The sequence below is a fragment of the Macaca fascicularis genome, chromosome 20 (genome assembly GCF_037993035.2).
Source record: "Macaca fascicularis isolate 582-1 chromosome 20, T2T-MFA8v1.1".
Taxonomy (NCBI): Eukaryota; Metazoa; Chordata; class Mammalia; order Primates; family Cercopithecidae; genus Macaca; species Macaca fascicularis.
Window position 1 is genome coordinate 3,096,885 of NC_088394.1, and position 27,498 is coordinate 3,124,382.

The following is a 27,498-nucleotide window of genomic DNA, read 5'->3' on the forward strand; positions in this document are numbered from 1 at the left end:
GGGGATGTGGGGGAAAAGCCACGGACCCTTTTTCCTCCACGTCTCTCACCGTCTTTTGTGTCATTTTAACTCCAAACACCCCTGGAAGTAAGGGGACAAGGCCTGGGGCATGCCCACCCTCAATGCTCTACCCTGCATACACAAAGAGCACTGTCTTTTTGGCTGGGCACAGTGGCTCACGCCTGTAATCCCAACACTTTGGGAGGCCGAGGCAAGTGGATCACTTGAAATCAGGAGTTCGAGACCAGCCTGGCCAACATGGTGAAACCACCTCTACTGAAAATACAAAAATTAGCTGGGTGTGGTGGCGGGCACCTGTAATCCCAGCTACTTGGGAGGCTGAGGCAGGAGAACTGCTTGAACCTGGGAGGCGGAGGATGCAGTGAGCCAAGGTCATGCCGCTCACTCCATCCTGGGGGCAACGGCGTAAGACTCTGTCACAAACAAACAGACACCAAAGAAAACCAAAGAGCATAGTCTTTTTGGAGCCTGACTTGTTCCTTGCTGAATGGAAGATCAATGACATGCTTTTTATGTGCACTGTGACTTCTGTAGTGGTTTTTAAAATTGTTTTTGTTTTTTTTGAGACAGGGTCCTACTATGTTGCCCAGGTTGGAGTGCTGTGGTGCGATCACAGCTCACTGCAGCCTCAAACTCCCGGGCTTGTGATCCTCCCGCTTCAGTCTCCCGAGTACCTGGAACTACAGGTGCATGCCACCACACCTGGCTAGTGTTTTTAATTTTTAGTAGAGACCAGGTCTTGCTCTATTTCCCAGGCTGGTCTCAAACTCCTGGCCTCAAGCAATCCTCCAGCTTCATCCTTGTAGTGCTATTTATCATTTGATAAATGCTACTGGGATGTTCTCGGTGGTTAATATGGATTTGCTATTTATTAGCAAAATATTCAGGCTTTTAGAATTCCACGCCCTTTATTCTTAACCGACACTGAACTCATAAAAGAAAACTCAGCTGGGCGCGGTGGCTCACGCCTGTAATCCCAGCACTTTGGGAGGCTGAGGTGGGCAGATCATGAAGTCAGGAGATCGAGTCCATTCTGGCTAACATGGTGAAACCCCATCTCTACTAAAATTACAAAAAATTAGCCGAGTGTGGTGGCGGATGCCTGTAGTCCCAGCTACTCAGGAGGCTGAGGCAGGAGAATGGCATGAACCCGGCAGGTAGAGCTTGCAGTGAGGCGAGATCACGCCACTGCACTCCAACCTGGGCAACAGAGCAAGACTCCGTCTCAAAAAAAAAAAAAAAAAAAAAACCTCAACATAGTCTCCTGGGTGATTCTTAAGGCTTGGAGAGAGCTGTGGAGGGAAGGGGAAAAGAAGGGCTTGGAATTGGGACCGCCACTGGCCTTGCTGCCCCGGAGCAGGCCTGGGTAGACAGACATGCTGGTGGGGCCATCAGTCACACCCTCTCCTTGGCCCTAAAGACTGGTTTTTCCTGTTGTTATTACAGGTACTGGCATCAGAGCCTCGCAGCAAAAGACTAGCCATTTTCTTTTTCTTCTTCTTCTTTTTTTTTCTGAGACAGAGTCTTGCTCTGTCACCCAGGCTGGAGTGCAGCGGCGTGATCTTGGCTCACTGGAACCTCCGCCTCCTGAATTCAAGCGATTCTCCTGCCTCAGCCTCCCAAGTAATTGGGATTGCAGGTGCCTGCCACCATGCCTGACTCATTTATATATTTTTAGTAGAGATTCAGTTTCACCATGTTGGTCAGGCTGATTTTGAACTCCTGACCTCAAAGGATCTGCCCATCTCAGCCTCCCAAAGTGCTGGGATTATAGGCGTAAGCCACTGTGCCCAGCTGCCATTTTCATCTTTACCACTTATCCAACGAAAATTCATCCAAAAAATAATCTATCCTATATTATATAGGAACATGACATTTAAGTCTAGCACATATAATGGGGAAAAAATCTGCGAAAAGATGATCAAATTCAAGTGATAGCAGAAACGAGAGCTTAGATCCGTAAAGGTATTCCCTCAATTTAGGTAAAATCTGTCTTACTAAATTTCAAATATCAGAAACAGAAGCTAGATGTGGTGGCTCATGCTTGTAATCCCAGCACTTTGGGAGGCCGAGGCAGGAGGATCCCTTAAGCCCAGGAGTTCGAGACCAGCCTGGGCAACATAGCAAGACCCTATCTCTATACAAATTAAATTAAATTAAATTAAAGGAACAGAGACACTGGACTCAGAGTGTTGAGTTCATGAGATGCTAACCTGCTAGAGAAGTAGGTGGTCTGAATAAGTTCAGGTAGGCGCTGCAACACCCAGGAAATAAGAGAAACGTGCTCTGAAAGCTGAGCGCACAGAGGGCGAGGCGTGCAGACGTGGCTGCTCTGTCCTGGAGAGGCAGGGAAGGCGATGGAGGAGGGGCAGTCTAGAGAGCGGGTGCTGGTCCACCCGCTACAACTGCAGGCAGAGAGGAGTCCTTCCTGCTCAGCGTCCTTCATGTGCGGAAAAGCCTCCTTGACTCACAGTGGAGGAGTTTCAAGTTCAGTTGCTCAGCTCCACGCTCATGGCTGATCCAAACCCAACGTCATCCATCAGCCAGGTTAAGATGGCATGGGATAGAAAGGCAAACAATTAGTGAGTCGTTCCTACATCACCATGAGCCAGCGCTCCCCGACACTGCCCCGGAGACTCCAGTGCGCGGGGAAGGCGGTTGTTTGTTTTTTGTACATGACCCATTTTACTTTTGGTTTGGTTTCAGTCCATTGAAAATCATTTCTATCAAGGTTCTTTTTAAATTAAAACTCTTGCTTTTTTTTTTTTTTTAAGGATGTGGCTGTTATATCTAATCATATTCAAAATTTATGCTTTAAAGGGCAGTCAATAAATATTTACATGAAACACAACTGCACCCAGTTAAGAATTAATTTAAAGGCCGGGCGCGGTGGCTCAAGCCTGTAATCCTAGCACTTTGGGAGGCCGAGACGGGCGGATCACGAGGTCAGGAGATCGAGACCATCCTGGCTAACACTGTGAAACCCCGTCTCTACTAAAAATACAAAAAACTAGCCGGGCGAGGTGGCGGGCGCCTGTAGTCCCAGCTACTCCGAAGGCTGAGGCAGGAGAATGGCCTAAACCCGGGAGGCGGAGCTTGCAGTGAGCTGAGATCCGGCCACTGCACTCCAGCCCGGGCTACAGAGCAAGACTCCGTCTCAAAAAAAAAAAAAAAAAAAAATTAATTTAAAATATGACTTTTAATGAATCGTATTGTTAAAAAGTGAAGAAATTAAAGCTAAAATAGTATGAGGTGCTAATAAGTGGCAACTTAATAAATGATCCCAATTTTTTGAAAATTAATAAGGTAGAAGACCCGTCTCAAAGTCAGTTGCTGATGATGAATAAAACAGCAGTGACTTAAAGACACACATTAAGTCCCGTGGTTTATAAAAGGTTTCTAGAAGTGGTTTAGGCAAAAAGAGGAGGCCAGTGCCTCCGTTTGGGGCCATCATCCCAGGGAAATACATTCCAGATGGGCGTGGGCTTGGCTGAGATGAACGTTCTGCCTCTACCAAGAGAGGAATATAAAACAGTCACGGTTCAAAGAAGTCTTCTGGTTAGAGGAACAGACAACTTCCCTTACTGGAAGTCTGGTCAAGAAAGGAAAGATCCCCATGCTTAATCTTGTCCTCTCCAGTCCCAGGGCTGGGAGAGGTCAGAAAGACAGACCACCCACCTTCCCACACAGGCTGCAGGGCAGTACCGGGGAACTGACCTGGGTCCCAGGAGAGGCTCCGCACAGCAGGTCTCCCTTCAGGACTACAGGGGAACTGGCCAGGAGGAGGCAGCTCCACACAGAGGGCTCCGGGGTGGGGCCTGAGAGCCTCTGGAGTGGGGCAGGGCAGCCCTGAGGTTTGGGAACACCGTGGCCTCGCAGGACATCAGGAGGGGCCCAGGGCTCACGGGCATGACTCTCCGGCACCTTTGGACAGATGGAGGGTATTTTGAGTGTAATTTGGAAAATAATTATAAGACACCTCTTACCAAGTTAGAAAATAGCAGAGCAAAATAGACTTTGAGTATGTTACTTAAAACTGAGCAGATCTGATAACAAAAAATTTTGGATTTAGAAAATAAAACATCTGGCCGGGCACAGTGGCTCACGCCTGAATAATTCCAGCACTTTGGGAGACTAAGCTGGATGGATCACCTGGGGTCAGGAGTTTAAGACCAGCCTAGCCAACATGGCAAAACCCCATCTCTACTAAAAATACAAAAATTAGCCGGATGTGGTGATGGGCACCTGTCTCAGCTACTCGGGAGGCTGAGGTGGGAGGATCACTTGAACCCGGGAGGCAGAGGTTGCAGTGAGCCGTGAGCCGAGATGGTGCTCACTCAGAGTCATCAACTCCGAGATGACTCTGTCTCAAAAAAAAATTTTTTTAAAAGAATATAAGCTCTACTTTTTTTTTTTTTTTTTTTTTTTTTGAGACAGAGTTTCACTCTTGTTGCCCAGGCTGGAGTGCAGTGGTGCCATCTCAACTCACTACAACCTCCACCTCCCAGGTTCAAGCGATTCTCCTACCTCAGCCTCCCAAGTAGCTGGGATTACAAGCACCCGCCACCACATCCAGCTAACTTTAATAGAGACGGGCCTTCACCATGTTAGCTAGGCTAGTCTCAAACTCCTGACCTCAAGTGATCCACCGACATTGGCCTCCCACAGTGTTGGGATGACAGGCGTGAGCCAGTGTGCCTGGCCAGAAGCTCTGCTTTTCTACTTGTAAGCACTCTGCTTCTACAGTCTCCTCATCCTCTCCTGGCTTCTGGCAGCATCACCCTTTTGCAGACGAAGAAACAAGGAGGAAACGCCTGGCCCAAAATCACACAGCAAGAAGCTGCAAAGTCAGGATTTGAACGTTGGCTAGTTTCAACTTCCAAGTCTGTCTTCTAACTACTACACTACCACATCCTGTGTGTCCTAAAAACACAGAACAACTTCCAACTTCATACAAGTTTTGCATATCACTCCTAGAACATAACATCAGAAATTGAAAGGTAAAAAAGACTCCTAAGCCCCACCACCTCAATAAAAGTTTTCTTTTCTTTTCTTTTTTCTGAGACAGAGTCTCGCTCTGTCACCCAGGCTGGGCATGATCTCGGCTCACTAAAACCTCCACCTCCCAGGTTCAAGTGATCCTCCTGTCTCAGCCTCCCAAACAGCTACAGGCACATGCCACCACGCCCGGTTAATTTTTTGTATTTTTAATAGAGACGAGGTTTCGCCATGTTGGCTAGGCTGGTCTCAAACTCCTGACCTCAAGTGATCCGCCTGCCTCGGTCTCCCAAAGTGCGGGGATTAAAGGCGTGAGCCACCATGCCTGGCCAAGGTTTTATCTCTGTACCCCTATAGCACCCAGCTTGTTGCTTGGTATGTGCAAGGCTTTACCTAAAGTCTCACTGAACACTATGCTTGCATCTGCTCTGTTTGAGCAAAAGCAATTTAAAGGAAGAGATCCTAGAATTACAAAATCTGGAAAGTTTTTTGTTACAAAAGCAAATGTACACAAAAGAAGGAAGTTAATATTCCTTCTGCACTTGACCCCGAGGCGGCAGAGTCCCCAGAAGTGCTGATGACTGAGGCTCAGGACTGGCCCGGCTGGGCCCCCATCAGCTACTCTAACTTAAACACTCAGGACTCCAGCCACTCCTAAAGCTGCCACCTCCACCCAGCAAGGGGACAAGAGCAGAGCTTCAAGAACTTCCCTTTGAAGAGGCTCTCTTCACTAGTCCTGGGGACACAGCCGGGAAGGGGAAGGCAAACCGTTTCCTCCCTCTATAAAAGGTTTGTTTACTGTTAAAATATTAAGTATCACACATGTCATTGAGTATCTCAATGTTTGTTTTTTAGGTGAGCAACGGACTTGGTGCAGAGTGAGCGCATACTGCAGGCTGCTCATTTCTGAGAACTCTCTTGATGGCACAAATTCTTCTACAAATGGTCTTTCCAGTAACTGTCGTCAGCTCAAGAGCCATGGGCTGTGCCAGTTAACGAGCACTGTGGCTCTTCAGGCGGCCACTACTCAGCAGCAAACTGGAGAAATCCCAAACTCCTCCATTTCTTTATTTGTGATTTGTAGGTATTTTTGTGTGCACCATGGGCTTGAATTTGCCACCCAATTCCTATGTGCCCTTTTTTTTTTGAGACATGGTCTTGCTTTGTCACCCAGGTTGGAGTGCCGTGGCACAAGCAGGGCTCATTGCAGCCTGGTGGTCCTGGGCTCTAGTGATCGCCTTGCCTCAGCCCCCTGAGCAGTTGGGACCACAGGCACCTGCCACCACACCTGGCTACTTATTATATTTTTTGCAGAGATGGAGTCTTGCTATGTTGCCCAGGCTGGTCTGGAACTCCTGGCCTGAAGCAATCTTCCCATCTTGGCCTCCCAAACTACTGGGACTATAGGTATGAGCCACGGTGCCTGGCCCTTATGTGCCCTTTCAAAAGTTTTTATATCTGTATATATGGAGCAAAGGTCGCTGGGGATGGCAGGTCTTGAGACCCGTGAACAGAAGGGACAGGCCCAGGTGAGGGGCAGAAGACCCATTACGCCATGTGTTCCTGTTGTGTTCTGAGCTCGGGTACACCTCCCTCCATGGAAGCCTGTCCACAAAGGCACAGAGAAATCCACTCATTGGAAGAAGGGGGTCTTGATAAAGCCACAGGTGGACCACCCCAAGATGCACAAAGAGAGCCGCCAACCAAGGCTCTGCTCACGTTGCCACAGGTGTGCAGTACAGCGACACCCTTGTGGGTGGTGCTGGTCACATCTGGTGCTTTTCCTTCAGGGGGAGGACCCAACATCCCCATATTGCCACCAGGAGTCTCCCACAGCCAGCCAGCGTCAAAGGTCTGCGTGTATGGCACTGAGGCACGGAGAACAGTCAGTTAATGTAGGCTGGTAGAATCCCTGGTCTTTTAGGGTATACAAGACAAAAAAGCATTTGTTCATTCAACAATTGCCTCGTTTTTGCTATCTGATGCGCACTTGTACAAGGTACTAAGGATCTGGAAATGAAAATAACATTCTTTTTTTTTTTGAAACAGAGTCTCGCTCTGTTGCCCAGGCTGGAGTGAAGTGGTGCGATCTCGGCTCACTGCAATCCCTGCCTCCTGGGTTCAAGCAATTCTCCTGCCTCAGCCTCCCGAGTAGCTGGGATTACATGCGTGTGCCACCATGACGGGCCAATTTTTTGTATTTTTAGTAGAGACAGGGTTTCACCATGCTGGTCAGGCTGGTCTCGAACTCTTGACCTTGTGATCCATCCGCCTCGGCCTCCCAAAGTGCGTGCTGGGATTACAGGCATGAGCCACCACGCCTGGCCGATGATAACATTCTTAATGCAAGGAGTTTGCAGTCCCCGAACACTTGCATGCACTGTAATTGCTGTGACTGATGCTAAATAAAGTATGGCAAGATTCAGAAGAAAATAAGAATTAATTGCGTGTGAGACAGCGAGCAAGCAAGACAGGGAGACGGCCCAGGAGGGTGACGGGGGAAGGTGACCTGGGAGGCCAGTCTTGAATGACTCATTAGTTAGGACAGGAAGGACATTAAGGATCCTGGAGACAGACTGTGTATGGGGAGCAGCGAGTCATTCCGAGTGGCGGTGCAGAGAATGAGCCAGGAAAGGCAGCAGGCCCTGGGCCCACGTCATCAAGGCGCCAGACACTGCACCAAGAAGGGAGCTCGGGGTGTGTCCCAACAGGCAGTGACGCTGGGTGAGGGTGACTGGTTTTGTTTAATCCTTTATTCAGGACATGATCTTTTTTGAGGGAGGGGTGCACAGTAAATATTTGAAAATGTCTAATTCAATGGATCCTGTGGATGAAATCCCCAAACACCAGTAATTTTTTTTTTTTTTTTTTTTTTTTTTTTTTTTTGAGACGGAGTCTCACTCTATCACTCAGGCTAGAGTGCGGCCTGATCTTGGCTCACTGTAACCTCCGGCCCCCAGGTTCAAGTGATTCTCCTGCCTCAGCCTCCCAAGTAGCTGAGGAGTACAGGCACCTGCCACCACACCCAGCTAATTTTTTGTAGTTTTAGTAGAGATGGAGTTTTGCCATGTTGGCCTGGCTGGTCTTGAACTCCTGACCTCAAATGATCCACCTGCCTCGGCCTCCCAAAGTGCTAGGATCACAGGTATGAACCACCACCGTGCCCGACTTAAATATTATTATTATTATTATTATTATTATTTTTTTTTTTTAGACAGTTTCACTCTTGTTGCCCAGGCTGGAGTGCAATGGTGTAATCTCAGCTCATTGCAACCTCTGCCTCCTGAGTTCAAGCGATTCTCCTTCCTCAGCCTTCTGAGTAGCTGGGATTACAGGCACCCACCACCACGCCCAGCTAATTTTTGTATTTTTAGTAGAGACGGGGTTTCACCGTGTTGGACAGGCTGGTCTCGAACTACTGATCTCAAGTGATCTGTCCGCCTCTGCCTCCCAAAGTGCTGGAATTACAGGTGTAAGCCACTGTGCCCGGTCCTAAATATTATTTATATATATATAAGCAGGTACATTTATAGGGTATGGTCCTCGCCCCTTCCCAGTGGTCTCCAAGTGGGGTGGGCTAGACAACCTGCAGCAGTGAAAAAGTGATGAGAAAATCTACTTGTAAGTATTTTTCTTTAAAAATGCGAAAAAAATGGCTTCACTGATATTTCTGTCTGTTTCCTGCAGGGACAGGGTCTCAGTCACACACTGTTATCCAGGCTGGAATGCAGTGGTGTGATCCTCCTGCCTCAGCCTCCTAAGTAGTTGGGACTACAGGTATGCACCACCACACCTGGCTTTTTTTTTTTTTTTTTTTTTTTTTGTAGAGACAGGTCTCACTATGTTGCCCAGGCTGGTCTCAAACTCCTGAGCTCAAATGATCCTCCTGCCTCAGCCTCCTAAGTAGCTGGGACTACAGGTATGCACCACCACACCTGGCTTTTTTTTTTTTTTTTTTTTTTTTTTTTTTTTTGTAGAGACGGGTCTCACTATGTTTCCCAGGCTGGTCTCAAACTCCTGAGCTCAAATGATCCTCCTGCCTCAGCCTCCCAAAGTGCTGGAACTACTGGCATGAGCTACCATACCCTGCCAGCTTTACTGATATTTAGTACTTGGACAGACCCTGGTGTTCACGCTGGCTTGTATGTCAGCAGCTGTGGCATCCTGACTTAGGAGGAGGCACCCTGTGATGTGGGGGGTGATGGTGGGCCCTCACCGCAAGTCTACTTTAGGCATCTTAGGCATGTTGGAGTTTACAAGTTTCATGGTATTCCAGTTGTGGTCAATTAAAACAAACAAACAAACAAAACAAAAAAACTCAAGACCCTTAAAATAATGAAAGCTTTACAGTATTTCGCAGTGATGCGGAAAATGACCATGAATATCTTTTGTGTGACTTGGAGGTTTACTGGTCATTTCATGACTTAGTACTTCAAAGAGTCAGAAAATTTAAGGAGAAGGTACAGATTTTCTTTTGTGAAAAGTTCCAAATCTGGAGATATTTTTTCGTTTTTAATGACAAATGACTGCAGCAGTGTGTCATCTACCTTTTTTCTTTTAAAGAGACACAATGCAATCTGTTCCTTCAAAGAAAAGGTGACAATATATGAGTTACAGCTTTTCAAAAAGAATCCGTACCAAGAATAGAGCATTTGTGAAAACAGACATTTGAAGAGGTTTCCACAATGACGTGACTGCGTTCCCAATGATGCTACAAGCGTACTGTCTACATGAACATTTACACCCGCACATCAAAACATCAACACCAGAATTTCCACCTACCCTGACAGTCACTGAACATACCCCAGCCCAAATTCATCAAGGGCCCTCAGATGATGGGTAAATGAAATTGAAAAGTACCCTGCCTGGTAAGCACAGGGTTTGTGCCTTTCTCTGTATTGTGTTTATATGCAAATGCTGTTAATAACTAGGGCCTGAAATAAATACATATATGTGTGTGTATGTATATATATATATATATTTTTTTTTTTTTTAGACAGAGTTTCACTCTTGTTGCCCAGGCTGGAATACAATGGTGCAATCTCGGCTCACTGCAACCTCCGCCTCCCAGGTTCAAGTGATTCTCCTGCTTCAGCCTCCTGAGTAGCTGGAATTACAGGTGCCCACCACCATGCCCAGCTAATTTTTTTTTTTTTTTGTAGAGATGGGGTTTCACCATGTTGACCAGGCTGGTCTCGAACTCCTGACCTCAAGTGATCTGCCGACCTCGGCCTCCCAAAATGCTAGGATTACAGGCGTGAGCCACCTCGCCTGGCCAATAAACAGAACTTACAATTGATCTTAAATGCTGGGACTCAGGATTCAATAAGAGTTGATAAATGGGATGTGGACACGTGGTTTTCATCTTTAAAAAGCATGTTTATACAATAGTTTTTGTAGCATTCATATGTTGGATAACTTTAATCATGCTTATTTCACCTCTTTTTTTTTTCTCTTTTAGAGACAGGGTCTTGCTGTTTCTCAGGCTGGAGTGCAATGGCATGATCATAGCTTGCTGCATTCTTGAATTCCCAGGCTCAAGCGATCCTCCCTCCTCAGCCTCCAGAGTAGCTGGGACTTCAGGTGCATGCCATTTTTTTTTTAAATCTTTCAGTAGAGATAGGGTCTCACTATGTTGCCCAGACTGGTCTCAAACTCTTGGCCTTAAGGGATCCTCCCATCTCAGCCTCACAAAGTGCTGAGTTTACAGGTGTGAGCCACCATGCCTGGCCTTTATTCCTTTAAAAGATCTATATTTGTATATATTTCTATGTCCATAATACATCAGGATAGTAATTGTAATTTATAATACATAATATATATCGGGCTGCATGTTTACATTCACTCACACATAATGGTACACATGAAAAATAAGTCTGAGGCCTGTTTTTTTTTTTTTTTTGGAGACGGAGTCTCACTCTGTTGCCCAGGCTAGAGTGCACTGGCGCGATCTCGGCTCACTGCAAGCTCCGCCTCCGGGGTTCACGCCATTCTCCTGCCTCAGCCTCCCAAGTAGCTGGGACTACAGGCTCCCGCTACCACGCCCGGCTAATTTTTTGTATTTTTAGTAGAGAGGGGGTTTCACCGTGTTAGCCAGGCTGGTCTTGAACTCCTGACATCGTGATCCACCTGCCTCAGCCTCCCAAAATGCTGGGATTACAGGCGTGAGCCACTGCGGCTGGCCTTTTTTTTTTTAAATGCAGGGTCTCACTCTTTTGCCTAGGCTGGAGTACAGTGGTGTGATCATGGCTCACTGTAGCCTTGACCTCCTGGCTCAAATGATCCTCCCACCTCAGTCTCCCAAATAGCTGGGACCATGGGTGTGCACCACCATGCCCAGCTAATTAATTTTTTTTTTAGGGATGGGGTCTTGCCATGTTGCCCAGGCTGGTCTTCAACTTGTGACCTCAAGTGATCCTCCTGCTTTGGCCTCCCAAAGTGCCAAGATTACAGACGTGAATTAATTGCACTGGCCAAGGCCAACTTGTATACTCAGTGGCCCTTGTGGGGACGAGGTAGGAACAAATGCACAAGCCACAGCCATCGGCTGAGAGCTGGGGAGGCTGGTTTGAGGCTGTGGCACTGGCATCGCAGGCCCTGGCAGAGCCCTAGCTTGCTGGCGCTCATACTCAGCACCACAGGCGCTGCCCGGAGTTGGAGGCGGCTGCCTCCCTAGGAGCACAGGCTCTGCATTTACACTGAAGTTCTGGCAGGGGTTCATAGGGTGTATTTTTAAGCCAGAGATGTGGTTCCAAAGGGAGCTATCAGGAGAGACTTCCACAAAATCTCTGCTGCTGCCTGCTTCCCTAACCCTTGCCGTGGCCTCAGTCTTGTTCTCCGTCCAGCTAGCTGTTCTGCCTCCCTAGCTGTAGGAAACGAGGTAATGAGGCAATGGAAAGTCCCCAGAGAGAGGTAACCATGGATGTTCTGCAACAAGTAAGGTAGCAAGGACCTCGTTACATGGCTCCCGCAAAGGCACCGGTCTGCCTGTTGGCTCCAAACCTCTCTAACACCACAAACACTCTGAGCCATTCAGGAGAATGGGGTCTGCAAAACTCTTCCGGGACAGGGTCTGACATGCCTCACTCTTCCCCACAAGATGTGGGCCTTCAGTGTTTTGTCTGCCTAGAATATCACCCAGCATAGCTTTCTCTACTTGCCGACACCTACCCATCACTTCCCAGCCCACTTCTAGTGCCATGGCCTCTGTGAAGCTTGTTTCAGGGGCTCTTTGTCTTGGCTGCCTGAACAGTGGAATTTTCCAGGGCACTTTAAGGCAGAAACTGACATCTGAGGCCCACCCCTGGAGATGCTGGGCTGTTCTGGGCCCAGGCTGGCTTCCCATGTGATTGTAACAGGAAGCCTGGGTGGAGACCTTCTGCTCTTATTGGAGCCACCCCTCCTCCACCTCTGGTCACCTGTTGCACCTTTTCTAGATGTGTCATGTGGTACTCATCTTGTTCTGTCTTCCATCACAGTTACCTGTGAATAAAGCATCTTTTTAGCTCTATCCTAACACCCCCCAAGAGCAGGGACTGTGTACAATTCATTTTTTTTTTTTTGAGACAGAGTCTCGCTCTGTCACCCAGGTTGGAGGGCAGTGGCACCATCTCAGCTCACTGTAACCTCTGTTCAAGCGATTCTTTTGCCTCAGCCTCCTGAGTAGCTGGGATTACAGGCACGTGCTACCACGCCCGGCTAATTTTTTATATTTTTGGTAAAGACGGGGTTTCGCCATGCTGGCCAGGCTAGTCTCCAACTCCTGACCTCAAGTGATCCGCTCGCCTCTGCCTCCCAAAGTGCTAGGATTACAGGTGTGAGCCACTGAGCCCGGCCTCCAATTCATCTTTCAACTGTGCACAGGGCCTTCCCCGTCAGGGCCGTTCCCAGAGTTCCAGAATGCTTCCCTTCAATAGACTCCACAGTCTCCGGAAGCAGGGCTGGGGAAGAAACGGCAAACCAGGGATCTTACCTGGGCCTTCCCAGTTGAGACTAAGTCAAAATGGGTTCCCGTGAGTCTGCCTGGCTCATGCAGATGGAAGGCTAACCTCTTTTTAGAAACAACTCGTGCTACCCTCTCCTGTTTCAAAAGAGCTGTCTGGTCAGAATGGTGGTAAGTTACCTTAGGAAGAGAAAGGCGTCGTCCTGTTTGTCAGACAGAGTTAGCAAAGGTTCAATTTAAAAGAAAAATTCTCTAAGAAGTTAAAAATAAAAGTGTGGGGAGATTCCCATGACATCCATTTTTATCTATTTTTCCCTTTCTCTTACATTTCCCAAGAGGCAAACTTTCTAAAACAGTCTGTCTTTTCAAGTTTACAAAAGGCAGCACCCAGACTATCTGAATAAAATGATAGGGCGACCGGGAGAAGAGTGCACCTCTCCCACGCGCACCCTGCCTGGCTCCATGCTGTCGCGGGGTCTAGCTACTCACTCAGCGGGCATTTCGGGAGTTCCAGGAACACAAACCCCAACAAGATCCAATCCATGCCTTCCCGGAGTGCACTGTCCAGGACGTAACCCGGCGAACAAGCGGCAATTACCCCCTGAGGACATGGCTTCATCCGTGCGACAGACACCAAGCGCCTTCCCCACGCCCGTGACCATAAGGTCGTCCCGGCCCTCCTGAAGCGTGAAGCCGGCTTGGAACAGAGCCAAGACACACGGACGCGATGCAAACAGGCGTCCTGACGGAGGGCACCGAGAACTCGGCCTCAGCGACTGCCACAGGCCCCTCCGCCTGGACTAGCGGCTCCCCTTCCCCGCCCCCACACAGCGGAGGGCGCGGCAAACGCCCACCGCGGACTGTGGGCCTTGGATTCGGATTCGGAGGCGCCTTGCATTCGGATTCGGAGGTTCCTCGGAACGAGGGGGTGGGAGCAGGCGGAATCCAACCCGGGCGGCTTTGCCACCGCGCGCCCGGCCTCCCCGCGACAGGGAAGCGGCGCCATCTCCGCAGGTGCGCGGTGGACGCCTGCATCCCTCGGGCCCGGGACTGTCGGGCGCTACACATCCACCTCCTGGGCGCACACAGAGGGCCTGGGCCGTGCCGAGTCTCGGCAGGGTTGAGCTTCCCCGCGCGGCGCGGGCTCCGGCACTGCCCGCAGTGCGGGACACGCCCAAGGCTCGGATGGGAGCCGACGCTGCGGGAGCGGCACCTGCAGGGAGCGCCGGGAGCCGAGGCCGCGGCGGGAGGGGCGGGCGCGGCCGGCGGGGATGCGGGGTCGCGGGAGGGGCCCGCAGCCCAGGCCAGAGCTGGGGGCGGCCCGAGGCCCAAGCTGGCCAGCGAGGGTGGGAAGGGCGGACCCGGGTGGGGACCGCAAGCCCCGGGAACAAGCGCGCGAGCGGCGGGTCCCGGCGGCACTCACCGAGCCTGGGCGCCGGGGCGGCGGCGGCCGGCGCGCGGACCTCTCGCGGGGTCCCCTCCCTCGGCCACCCGGGCTCTGCTCCAGCCTCGCAGTGGCGGAAGCACTGACAGCTGCGTGGCCGCCCTGGAGGGGAGGGGGCGCCTGCGACCCGCGACGGGCGGACGCACCGGCCGTTCCGGCTCCAGCAGGGGGCGCGGCGCTCGCGCGTGCGCAGTCGGCCGCCCCTGCAGGTGCCCGGTCCACCCCCGGCCGCCTCGGCCGCTCCGGCCAGCCCAACCCCGCGCCTGCGCAGTGCCCCGTGCATCTCGCCCTTGCCCGGCAGAGGGCGCGCTGGCTTGCGCGTGCGCAGTCGGCCACCCTGCGAGGACGCGGTTCGCACCCGGCCGCGCGGCAGCCCGTGCCTGCCCATGCCCTGTGCCAGCGCCTATGTCCAGCAGGGGGCGCGCAGCGGCGGTAGCCGAGCGAGGGCGCGGCGGGTCTGACAGGAATGGCTGTGCGCACGTGCGGTTCACAGCGGTGGAAGTCTTCACATCTGGAAATTTGACTTTGGCCCTTTCTCTATTTCTCCTTATGCACTCTTTCCTTGGGCCCTCGTCACTCCTGGCACCGAGCGAAGCGCTTCCCCGCCTCTGGCCGGGCGCTGAGGCACGACCGAAAGCGAGGCGGCGGCAAGGAACCTTCTGGAATTCGGCCGTCGGGGCAGGCGTCGAGTTTACAGGAAAAGACGCAGTGTCCCAGGATGGGCGGAGTCGCCCTCAGTTGAGGAGCGAGGGAGGCTTCGGGGGTCGCCAGCCGGGTAGGAGTCACCTCAGGCAGGAGGGACCAGGCCTTGTCGGAGTCACCTGGCGGGAGGGTCCAGGGTGGGGCGGGGCCGCCTGTGAGGAGGGTCCGGGGACGGTCGGGGTTACCTGAGGGGAGGGGGGGGCGGGGCCACCTGAGGGGAGAGTGGGGGCTGGTTAGGGCCACCTGAGGGGAGCGTGGGGGGGTCGGGGCCACCTGAGGAGAGGGTCCGGGGACGGTCGGGGTCACCTGAGGGGAGGGGGGGTCGGGGTCACCTGAGGGGAGAGTGGGGGGGTCGGGGCCTCCTGACGGGAGAGTGGGGGGTCGGGGTCACCTGACGGGAGAGTGGGGGGGTCGGGGTTACCTGACGGGAGAGTGGGGGAGTCGGGGTCACCTGAGGGGAGGGTCGGTGGAGGGTCGGGGTCACCTGAGGGGAGAGTGGGGGGGTCGGGGTCACCTGAGGGGAGAGTGGGGGGGTCGGGGTCACCTGAGGGGAGAGTGGGGGGGTCGGGGTCACCTGAGGGGAGAGTGGGGGGTCGGGGTCACCTGAGGGGAGAGTGGGGGGTCGGGGCCACCTGAGGGGAGAGTGGGGGGGTCGGGGCCTCCTGACGGGAGAGTGGGGGGGTCGGGGTCACCTGACGGGAGAGTGGGGGGGTCGGGGTTACCTGACGGGAGAGTGGGGGAGTCGGGGTCACCTGAGGGGAGGGTCGGTGGAGGGTCGGGGTCACCTGAGGGGAGAGTGGGGGGGTCGGGGTCACCTGAGGGGAGAGTGGGGGGGTCGGGGTCACCTGAGGGGAGAGTGGGGGGTCGGGGTCACCTGAGGGGAGAGTGGGGGGTCGGGGTCACCTGAGGGGAGAGTGGGGGGGTCGGGGTCACCTGAGGGGAGGGTCGGTGGAGGGTCGGGGCCACCTGAGGGGAGAGTGGGGGGGTCGGGGTCACCTGAGGGGAGAGTGGGGGGGTCGGGGTCACCTGAGGGGAGAGTGGGGTGTCGGGGTCACCTGAGGGGAGAGTGGGGGTGTCGGGGTCACCTGAGGGGAGAGTGGGGGGGTCGGGGTCACCTGAGGGGAGAGTGGGGGTGTCGGGGTCACCTGAGGGGAGAGTGGGAGGGTCGGGGTCACCTGAGGGGAGAGTGGGGGTGTCGGGGTCACTTGACGGGAGAGTGGGGGGGTCGGGGTAACCTGAGGGGAGAGTGGGGGTGTCGGGGTAACCTGAGGGGAGAGTGGGGGTGTCGGGGTAACCTGAGGGGAGAGTGGGGGTGTCGGGGTCACCTGAGGGGAGAGTGGGGGTGTCGGGGTCACCTGAGGGGAGAGTGGGGTGTCGGGGTCACCTGAGGGGAGAGTGGGGGTGTCGGGGTCACCTGAGGGGAGAGTGGGGGGGTCGGGGTCACCTGAGGGGAGAGTGGGGTGTCGGGGTCACCTGAGGGGAGAGTGGGGGTGTCGGGGTTACCTGACGGGAGAGTGGGGGGGTCGGGGTTACCTGACGGGAGAGTCGGGGGGTCGGGGTCACCTGATGGGAGGGTCGGTGGAGGGTCGGGGCCACCTGAGGGGAGAGTGGGGGGGTCGGGGTCACCTGAGGGGAGAGTGGGGGGGTCGGGGCCACCTGAGGGGAGAGTGGGGGGGTCGGGGTCACGTGAGGGGAAAGTGGGGGGTCGGGGTTACCTGAGGGGAGAGTGAGGGGGATCGGGGCCACCTGAGGGGAGGGTCCGGGGAGGGTCGTGGTCACCTGGCGGGATGGTCCAGAGAGGGTTGGGGTCACCTGAGGGTCGGGTCGGGGAGGGCTGGAGAGGGTTGGGGTCACCTGAGGGTCGGGTCGGGGAGGGCTGGGGAGGGTCGGGGTCACCTGAGGGGAGGGTCTGGGGAGGGTCCGGAGAGGGTTGGGGTCACCTGAGGAGAGGGACCGGGGAGGGTCGTGATCACCTGGGGGAAGGGTCCGGGGAGAGTCGGGGTCACCTCGCGGGAGCTGGCGGAACGGGGTCACCTGCAGGGAGGATGCAGGGCGGGGGCAAGTCGCCTGCGGGGAGGCTCACCTTAGGCGGTCCCAGGGACGGGTCGCGGTCTAACGGGAGGGGGGTGGGGAGGTGGGTCGGGTGCAGATCGGGTTGTGGGACTGGGTCCCCCCAGGCAGAGGAGGCTGGGAGGGGCGGGCCCCCTTGGCGTGGCGGGGAGAGGTGGGGTGAGGGACTCCCGGGCTCGAGCGTGACGGCGGGCGCCGTGCGGGGCCGACAGTTGCCACGGGCCAGGGGCAATGGGTCTCTGACCGCCGCCAGCGGCCGGACCACAGTGAGGTGCGTCCGTGGTCCCGGCGCCCCGGGTGAGGGAGGGCTGCTGCGCGTCCTGCCGCTGCGAGCAGCCTGCGACCCGCACCGCCAGCCCCGCGCCCAGCCAGCCGCCGGCACCACAACCCGACGGCTGGGGACCTAATATAACGCAAGGGGCCGGGGGCGGAAATCTCCCACCCCCAAGAATTCTGATGGACTAGGGTTTGAGCGGCTCGTTCCCCATTTTAGTGTGTACATAGCACCTTTTACTCTGATGATGTTCTGCGTAGCCCATTCCACGAGCAAAGGGACATCGTCAGGTTCGTGGCTACATCCAGGGTCCTAGAGTGCCTGGGGTAGAGGAGGCTCGTGCTAAATAATTTGTTGAATGGAATCACAGGCCTGGCTTCTGATCTTGGCCCACTAATTAATGTAGACATGTCATTTTATCTTTCTGAATCTCAATTTCCTATCCCTAAAATTGAAATTATAATAATAGTAGTTAATAATAGCAAACTCAAAAGTTTTTTGTTGATGTATTCTTTTCTTTTTTGGGTCAAATGAGAAAATGCAAGTTTAAGTGCTTACTACAATACCTGACACATAAATGCCAAATAAATGGTAGCATAATGTGAGTATGGCTAGGAATTTACATAGCCTAGTCTCCATAATGAGCATATAGGAAAAAAAGAAAACCCCCAAACAATTGAATGCAGTTACAGGATGGGTGGGGGAGTAGATTATCAATGTGCTGCAAACATTCTAAAACCCCCCTTTCCCCGTCAATCTTCACAGACTGCAATACTTCAACCAAAATGTCTTCCCCATTCTCTACTTCCTCCCAGAAAGTGATGTGAACTTGGCTGCTTGGCCCTCTCTTCACCCGGCCATATCCTCAATCATTTTTCTTTCCAAAATCAATCCTTGCCATTTCCAAATTGAATGTGTCAGACCTTGAACGTTTTTCCGGCGTTTTCAAAACCTGATCCCAATTCTCGGTAACCAAATCCAGTACCAGAACTGGCTGACTCAGAATTTACCTTAGATGGAAGATAGGGTAGGAATATTGGAAGAAAGATGATCTCACAGATCAAGACAGACAATTGCAGGGTACTAATTTTATATCTTTTTTCTTAACCCTGTCAGGTTGTTAATTATTATAATCACAATCATGAGGTGGGAGGGTGTGAAGGCTACTGGGAAAAGTGTCTTATACACAAAATTTTCAGGCTCTGGACTGTTTAAAAACAGTTGCTCATAGTGAGCTGGACCCTTTTGATGCCCTTCAACAATCACTGGATAATTCATCACCTTGTGCTCAAGGCCCATTATTGAAAAAATAAAACAAATCTAGATGCTCCACCTAGTCATTTCTCTCCAGATGGAGGCCCAGATAAGGTCATAATTTCTTCAAAGTTACCCAGTAGAGCTGAGATGACAACCTCCGTGTTCAGGCTCCTGGATTCTACCCCTCTCTTGTATGGAAACACTCACATCCATATACCATGAATACATGCTGAGAAATTGAAGGATACACTCCTTGAAGTTACAATGGTTCAAACATTTCTTTCTTTTCTCTCAAGATTGATGGTAAACATTATAGTGGATGGTGACACTCATAAAGAAATCTTACAGCTTCACAAAAGGCAGTAAACCTAGCCATTACACTAGTTGGCTAAATATAATTAAACCAATAAGCTCCGAATTCTTTGAAGGGGTACAAATACTATATCCTATCCTATCCTTCCTATCTATCTATCTATCTATCTATCTATCTATCTATCTATCTATCTATCTATCTATCTATCCATCTCTCATACAATAGTACCCAAATTGCTGATATTCAATGCAGTATCTTAGAATAGGGCTTCTTTGATTGTTTCCCTGGGAATGATGCTGTAATTCAGAGATGCATTGTAGACCAAGGGCTGTACACATATTCCTTCATTCAGTGATTGGGAAGCATTATATTGTAATGGTTAAAGCCAGACTCTGGCCACACTGCCTCAGCTTAAATTCCAGCTCTTAATGTCTTTAGGCAAATTACTGAACCTTTCTGTGCCTTGGTTTTCTAGTGTAAAATGAGGATCATAACAATTCCTCATAGATTTGTTGTGAGAATTAGATGCATTCAAACATCTAGAGTACGGGACTTAGAAAAGTCCTTGGCATTCAGCAAGGGCTCAATAAGTGATCTAAGCATTACACTGTATGCTTTGGAAACAAACGAATGAATTTTTTTTTTTTTTTTTGAGATGGAGTTTCACTTTTGTTGCCCAGGCTAGAGTGCAATGAGTGATCTCGGTTCACTGCAGCCTCCGCCTCCCGAGGTCAAGCAATTCTGCCTCAGCCTCCAGAGTAGCTGGGATTACAGGCATGCACCACCATGCCCAGCTAATTTTGTATTTTTGGTAGAGACGGGGTTTCTCCATGTTGATCAGGCTGGTCTCAAACTCCTGACCTCAGGTGATCCACCCCCCTCGGCCTCCCAAAGTGCTGGGATTACAGGCATGGGCCACCATGCCCGGCCAAACGAATGAAATTTATGTGTTTTGCAGGATCTCACAAAACAGAGTTGCTTAATTCGATTTAGTTTTGACTGTGTGCTTACTATATGCCAGATGAAACTTGAAATAAACTTGTAAATAAGCCACCATCTATACTTTAATAGAATTACATTTTACTGTTTCTTATGGTTTTTCAGTTGTTCTCTTGGGTTTTCTATGTATACAACTTAATAACATGCAATCATAATCTAGTTCCCTCTTTGCCTATATTTATGCCTCTTGATTCATCTTATCATCTAACTGTAGTAGTATAGGGCCACCAGGAACTTATATAGGGTACCATGCCTGGTGAGAAATTGCCAAGAGGTGATCCCTGCCTCCCCACCTATTAGATAAAGGCAGCTCTTTTGAATGAACCAATTAGTTAAAGGCACCCAACTGCACAAACCAATTAGATAAAGGTAGCCATGAGTGGACCTTTCAGCCAACAGATTCAGCCTTAGGCCAGGGCGAGTGGAGCATAGAGTGGATCTCAGCCCTGCTTCTCATCCTCTTAGCCAAGTGCCCTGGTGTAGGGAACAGCCCTCATAACTGGACACAATGGCTCTGGGTTACCGTTTCCAGAATAATGCTAGAAAATAATGTTGCCACTGGCATTCTAATCTTGGTTTTGTCTTAATTGTGAATGCTTCTGTGGTCATCAGAAAATATCTTCGCTTTTGATTTGAGAAATGTGTTTTTAGCACATTATAGACGGTTTTGTTTCTAAGGACTTTTTTAAAAAGTATCGGCCGGGCGCGGTGGCTCAAGCCTGTAATCCCAGCACTTTGGGAGGCCGAGACGGGCGGATCACGAGGTCAGGAGATCGAGACCATCCTGGCTAACACGGTGAAACCCCGTCTCTACTAAAAAATACAAAAAACTAGCCGGGCGAGGTGGCGGGCGCCTGTAGTCCCAGCTACTCAGGAGGCTGAGACAGGAGAATGGCCCGAACCCGGGAGGCGGAGCTTGCAGTGAGCCGAGATGGGGCCACTGCACTCCAGCCTGGGCGACAGAGCGAGACTCCGTCTCAAAAAAAAAAAAAAAAAAAAAAAAAAAAAAAAAAAAAAGTATCTAAGAATAGATGGAAAATTTTATCAAATGCTTTGGGAATTTATTGGCATTATGTTTTTATTCCTTTGACCAATTGATATAATGAATTAAACTAATAGAAATCATAATGGTGAAAATAGTGGATCATTCCTATATTTCTGGAAGAAATTTTCCATTTGTTCATGGTATATTATTCTTTTAATGCACTTCTAGATTCTATGTGCTAGCAAGGATTTTTACATCTTCTCTTTACTAAGAATGGGCTTTAGTTTTTTTTTTTTTAATGGTATCATTGTCAGTTTTTGATATCATCATTAGCTAACCTGATTTTTTTTCAGTGGAAGTTTACCCTCTCTCTGCTTATGGATTAATTTAAATAGCATTAGAATGACCTATTGCTTGTAGTTAAAAATAATTACCCATTTGAGTTTTTGCACTTACACTGCTTGGAGGACTCTGACAAATTTCTCAATTTCTTGAACAGTTTGTGTGAAGAAATATTTATGTTTTAAAAAAGTCTCTTACTGGATTATGGTAGTAACTTCTATTTTCCTAATCAACCCATCCCAGACAGATTGACAAATTTATTAGCATAGTGTTACAAAAAACATTTAATTTTCTGTGCAACATTGGGTATTTTTTCCTTTTCATTCTTCATTAATATGTCTGACAGTGTGTTTGTTCCTTTTTTTGTATTGACTGGATGTGCTAGTGGATTATTTATTTTAGGGGTTTAATTTCACTGTCAATCCTTTTGTTTTCTTTTGTTATTGTTATTATTATTATTATTATTTTTTTTTTTTTTTTTTTGAGACGGAGTCTCGCTCTGTGGCCCAGGCTGGAGTGCAGTGGCCGGATCTCAGCTCACTGCAAGCTCCGCCTCCCGGGTTCACGCCATTCTCCGGCCTCAGCCTCCCGAGTAGCTGGGACTACAGGTGCCCGCCATCTCGCCCACCTAGTTTTTGTATTTCTTAGCAGAGACGGGGTTTCACCGTGTTTAGCCAGGATGGTCTCGATCTCCTGACCTCGTGATCCGCCCATCTCGGCCTCCCAAAGTGCTGGGATTACAGGCTTGAGCCACCGCGCCCGGCTGTTATTATTTTTTTGAGACAGGTTTTCTCTCTGTCATCCAGGCTAGAGTGCAGTGGTGCAATCATTGCTCACTGCAGCCTTGAAGTCCTGGGCTCAAGCAGTGCTCCTGCCTCAGCCTCCTATAGTAGGCCTGTCTAATTTTGGTTTGCGGTTTTGGGTTTTTATTTTTTTTTGGTAGAGATGGGAGTCTTGCTATGTTCCCCAGGCTGGTCTTAAACTCCCAAGCTCAAGAGATCCTCCTGGCTTGGCCTCCTAAAGTGCTGGGATTATAGGCTTGAGCCACTCTGCCCAGCAACCACTGATTTTTTTTTTTTTTTCCTGAGACAGAGTCTCACTGTATTGCCCAGGCTAGAGTGCTGTGGCATAATCTCAGCTCACTTCAACCTCTGCCTCCCAGGCTCAAGTGGTTCTTGTGCCTCAGCCTCCTGAGTAGCTGGAATTACAGGTGTGTACCACTATGCCCAGCTAATTTTTGTATTTTATTTATTTATTTGAAACAGAGTCTCACTCTCATTACACAGGCTGGAATGCAATGGTACAATCTCAGCACACTGCAACCTCTGCCTCCCAGGTTCAAGCGATTCTCCCACTTCAGCCTCCAAAGTAGCTGGGTTTACAGGTGCCTGCCATCACACCCGGCTAATTTTTATATTTTTAATAGAGATGGGGTTTCAACGTGTTGGCCAGGCTGGTCTCAAACCCCTGACCTCAGGTGATCTGCCCTCCTTGGCCTCCCAAAGTACTGGGATTACAGGTGTGAGCCATCGTGACTGGCCTAATTTTTGTATTTTTAGTAGAGATGGGGTTTTGCCATGTTGGCCAAGCTGGTCTTGAACCCCTGGCCTCAAGTGATCCACCTACCTTGGCCTCCCAAAGTGCTGGGATTACAGGCGTGAGCCACTACTCCTGGCCCTGAGATATATATATATTATATATATATTAGATCAAATAGTTATGCCTTTTCTGGAGTGTTAAATAGAATTATATAGTATGTAGCCTTTTAGATTGGCTTCTTTCACTTAGTAATATATGTTTAGAGTTCCTCCATGTCTCTTCATGATTTAATAACTCATTTCTTTTTGTTTGTTTTTATTGTTTTTGAGGTGGAGTTTCACTCTTAATGCCCAGGCTGGAGTACAATGGCGCGATCTCGGCTCACTGTAACCTCTGCCTCCTGGGTTTAAGTGGTTCTCCTGCCTCAGCCTCGTGAGTAGCTGGGATTACAGGTGCCCACCACCACACCGGCTAATTTTTTGTAGTTTTAGTAGAGATGGAGTTTTGCCATATTGGCTGGCTGATCTCGAACTCCTGACCTCAGGTGATCCTCCCACCTCGGCCTACCAGAGTGCTGGGATTACAGATGTGAGCCACCGCCCCCCGCCCAGCTTATTTCTTTTTAATGCTGAATAATATTTCATTGTCTGGATGTACCACAATTTATTTATCCATCCACTTATAGAGGGACATTTGGTTGGTTGCAAATTTTGGCAATTATGAATAAAGTACTATAGACATCCACGTGCCGGTTTTTGTGTGAACATAAGTTTTCAACTTGTTTGATAAATACCAAGGAGTATAATTGCAGGATCATGTGGTAAGGGGTTATTTATTCTTGTGAGAAACCTCTTGTCTTTCTAAGTGACTGTATCATTTTGCATTTCCACTATCTATGATCAAAAGTTCCTGTTGCTCCATACCCTTGGTATATCCATCGATTTGGATGTTTTAATAGGTGCGTATTAGTCTGTCTGTGCTGCTGTAAAGGAATACCTGAGACTCTGTAATTTATAAGAAAGGTTTAATTGGTTTATGGTTCTGCAGGCTATACAGGAAGCATGTTGCCACCAGCTTCTGGGGAGGTCTCAGAAAACTTACAATCATGGCCTAAGACAAAGGGGGTGCCACCACTTTCCATGGCTAGAGTGGGAGGAAGAGAGTGGGGAAAATGCTACACACTTCTACCATGAGAACAGCACTAGGGCGATGGCACTATACCATTCATGAGAAACCATCCCCATGATCCAATCACCTCCCACCAGGTGCCACCACCAACATTGGGGATTACAATTTAACATGAGATTTGGGCAGGGACACAAATTCAAACCATATCAAGGTGTGTAGTGGTATCTCATTGTTTTAATTTAGAGTTCCCCAATGATGTATAATGTTGAGTATCTTTTCATATGCTTATTTGCCATGTATATATTTCTTTAGTGAAGTAACTGTTTAGGTTTTTTGCCCATTTTTAAATCAGGTTGTTTGTTTTCTTATTGTTAAGAGTTCTTTGTATATTTCAGATAATAGTACTTTATGAGATATGTCTTTTACAAATATTTTCTTCCAGTCTGTGGCTTGTCTTCTCATTTTCTTGATTGATAGAATATTTTGCAGTTTAGGAGAGAGTTTTTCATTTACAACAATTTGCTGTTTTTGCTTTTGGTGTTTTTATTTTATTGATAATACTTTTAGTGTAGTGTGATCTAGAAATGTGGTCGGTATCATTCAACCTCTTAGAATTTGAAATTTTCTTTATGGCCTATACATACTCTGTTTTCATGAATAGTGGATGGTGTGCATAAGCTTGTTTTTAAAAAAACTTTTTAGAAACAGGGTCTTGCTGTGTCACCCAGAGTGGAGTACAGTGGCATGATCATAGCTCACTGCAGCCTTGAACTCCTGGGCTTAAGTGGTCCTTCTGCCTCAGCCTCTCGAGTAGTTGGGACTGCAGGTGTGTGCCTCCATGCTTGGCTAATTAAAAAAAATTTTTTTTAGTGACGAATGTCTTACTATGTTGCCCAGGCAGGTCTTCAACTCCTGGCCTCATGTGATCCTCTTGTCTTAACCCCTGAGTCATTGGGATTATAGGCATGAACCACTGTACCTGGCTCTATTTTTTAAATCATATGGGAAACAGAGGTGTTACATACCAAAAGTACAATAATACTGGTTTTTTGTTTGTTTGTTTGTTTTTGAGATGGAGTTTCGCTCTTGGTTGCCCAGGTTGGAGAGCAGTGGCGCAATCTCGGCTTACTACAACCTCTGCCTCCCGGGTTCAAGCGATTCTCCAGCCTCAGCCTCCCGAGTAGCTAGGATTACAGGCATATGCCACCATGCCTGGCTAAATTTTGTATTTTTAGTAGAAATGGGGTTTCACCATGTTGGCCAGGTTGGTCTCAAACTCCTGACTTCAGGTGATCCGCCTGCCTCGGCCTCCCAAAGTGCTGGGATTACAGGAGTGAGTCACTGCACCTGGCCAATAGTAGTTTTTGTAGTTATCTAAAAAGTTACCTGTACTGATAATTATTTATTCATATGGCTTCAAGTTACATCTAGCATTCTTTTGTTTTAGCCTGAGGGACTTCCTTTGGCATGCTTTTTTGGGCAGGTCTACTAGTGACAAATTTCTTTAGCTCTTATTTACCTAAAAAATGTCTTAATTTCTCCTTCATTTATGAAAGATAGTTTCGCTGGGTGTAAATTCTTGACAGTTGTTTTTGTTTGTTTGTTTTTTAAGCATTTTATATATATCATTCCACTGCTTTTTTGCCTCCCTGGTTTCTGATGAGAAATTAGCTGTTAATCTTATTGAAGATTCCTTGTACAAGTTTCTTCTGTCTTACTGCTTTCAAGATTCTCTCTTTGGGCTGGGAATGGTGGCTCACACCTGTAATCCCAGCACTTTGGGCGACTGAAGTGAGAGGATCACTTGAGGCCAGGAGTTAAAGACCAGCCTGGGCAACAAAGCAGGCGCTGTCTCTACAAAAAATAAAAAAGTTAGCTGGGCGTAGTGGCATATGCCTGCAATCCCAGCTACTTGGGAGGATGAGGAAGGAGGCTCACTTGAGCCTGGCTGGTCAAGGCTGCAATGAACTATGATCATGCCAGAGCCAGACCCTGTCTCAAAAAAAAAAAAAAAAAAATTCTGTCCTTATCTTTTTTTTTTTTTTTGAGACGGAGTCTCGCTCTCTCCCCCTGGCTGGAGTGCAGTGGCGCGATCTCGGCTCACTGCAAGCTCCGCCTCCCGGGTTCCTGCCATTCTCCTGCCTCAGCCTCCCAAGTAGCTGGGACTACAGGCACCCGCCACCGCGCCCAGCTAATTTTTTGTATTTTTAGTAGAGGCGGGGTTTCACCATGGTCTCGATCTCCTGACCTTGTGATCCGCCTGCCTCGGCCTCCCAAAGTGCTGGGATTACAGGCGTGAGCCACCGCACCCGGCTATCTGTCCTTATCTTTAGCATTCTACAGTTTCATTATAGTAACTGTCTTTGTGGGTCTTTTTAAGATTCTTGTACTTGGAGTTTGTTGAGCTTCTTGGATCTGTAGATTCATGTATTTATCAAATTTTAGAAGTTATTATTTCATTATTTCTTCAAACATGTTTTTATCTCTTTCTTCTCCTGGAACTTCCACAATGTGTATTTGGTACACTTGATAGTGTCCCATAGGTCCCTTAGGCTCTGTTAAATTTTCTTCATTTTTTTTTCCTGCTCCTTAGACTTGGTAGTTTTAACTGCCCTATCTTCAGGTTTGTGGATTCTTTCTTCTGCTTGCTCATATCTTCGTTGAATCCCTCTAGTGAATTATTTTGTTTCAGCTATTATGCTTTTCAGCTCCAGCATTTCTATTTGGTTTCTTTCAAATTGTTCTGTTTATTGACATTTTCTGCTTGTACACACTTCATTCTTCTGATTTTCTTTAGTTCTTTGTCCATGATCTTCAGCTCTGAGAATATTTAAGACAGTCCATTTAAAAGTTTTGCCTAGTAAGTCCTATGTCTGGGCTTTCTCAGGAATGGTTTGAGTGGCCTCCTTTTTTCCTGTGAATAGGTCATACTTTCCTATGTCTTTGTATGGTTTGTCATTTTTTTTACTGAGAGCTATACATTTTGAATACTGTAGTTGGTAGCTCTGGAAATCAGATTCTCATCTCTCCCCAGAAATTCCTATTGATAACTTGATGAAAGCTGCAGTTGTCCATTTGTTTAGTGACTTTGCTAAAAAGGCTATATTTCTTGTTGTGTGCAAGTACTGAAGTCTCTGTTTCATTATCTCTGCATTCAGCAAGTGACTTGACAGATTTTTTTTTTTTTTTTTTTTTGAGACGGCATTTCGACCTTGTTGCCCAGGCTGGAGTATAATAGCATGATCTTGGCTCACCACAACCTCCGCCTCCTGGGTTCAAGTGATTCTCCTGCGTCAGCTTCCTGAGTGGCTGAGATTACAGGCATGAGCCACCACACCCAGCTAATTTTTGTATTTTTAGTAGAGATGGGGTTTCTTCATGTTGGTCAGGCTGGTCTCAAACTCCCGACCTCAGGTAATCCACCCGCCTTGGCCTCCCAAAATGCTGGGATTACAGGTATGAGCCACCGTACCCAGCCGACAGA

At 49.2% G+C, this 27,498-nt stretch overlaps 2 protein-coding genes across 5 annotated transcripts in view; one reads left to right on the top strand and one right to left on the bottom strand.

The window, feature by feature from the left end:
• The window catches only part of ABCA3 (ATP binding cassette subfamily A member 3), a 60,361-nt gene extending 45,778 nt beyond the window's left edge, over nt 1–14,583 (bottom strand). For 2 of the 3 annotated variants that reach the window (XM_005590973.5, XM_074028584.1), the window contains exons 1-3: nt 14,385–14,583; nt 3,739–3,945; nt 2,235–2,536 (exon numbers count right to left, since the gene is read on the bottom strand). The gene's annotated coding sequence lies outside the window, so the exon portion shown is untranslated. The remainder of the gene's footprint in view (nt 1–2,234; nt 2,537–3,738; nt 3,946–14,384) is intronic. The other variant, XM_074028583.1, reaches the window with a different exon arrangement.
• The window catches only part of LOC141409356 (uncharacterized), a 40,338-nt gene continuing 26,263 nt past the window's right edge, over nt 13,424–27,498 (top strand). For both annotated transcript variants that reach the window (XM_074028594.1, XM_074028595.1), the window contains exon 1: nt 13,424–15,180. In XM_074028594.1, coding sequence (XP_073884695.1) covers nt 13,689–15,180 — 1,492 coding nt within the window. In that variant the 5' untranslated portion in view covers nt 13,424–13,688. The remainder of the gene's footprint in view (nt 15,181–27,498) is intronic.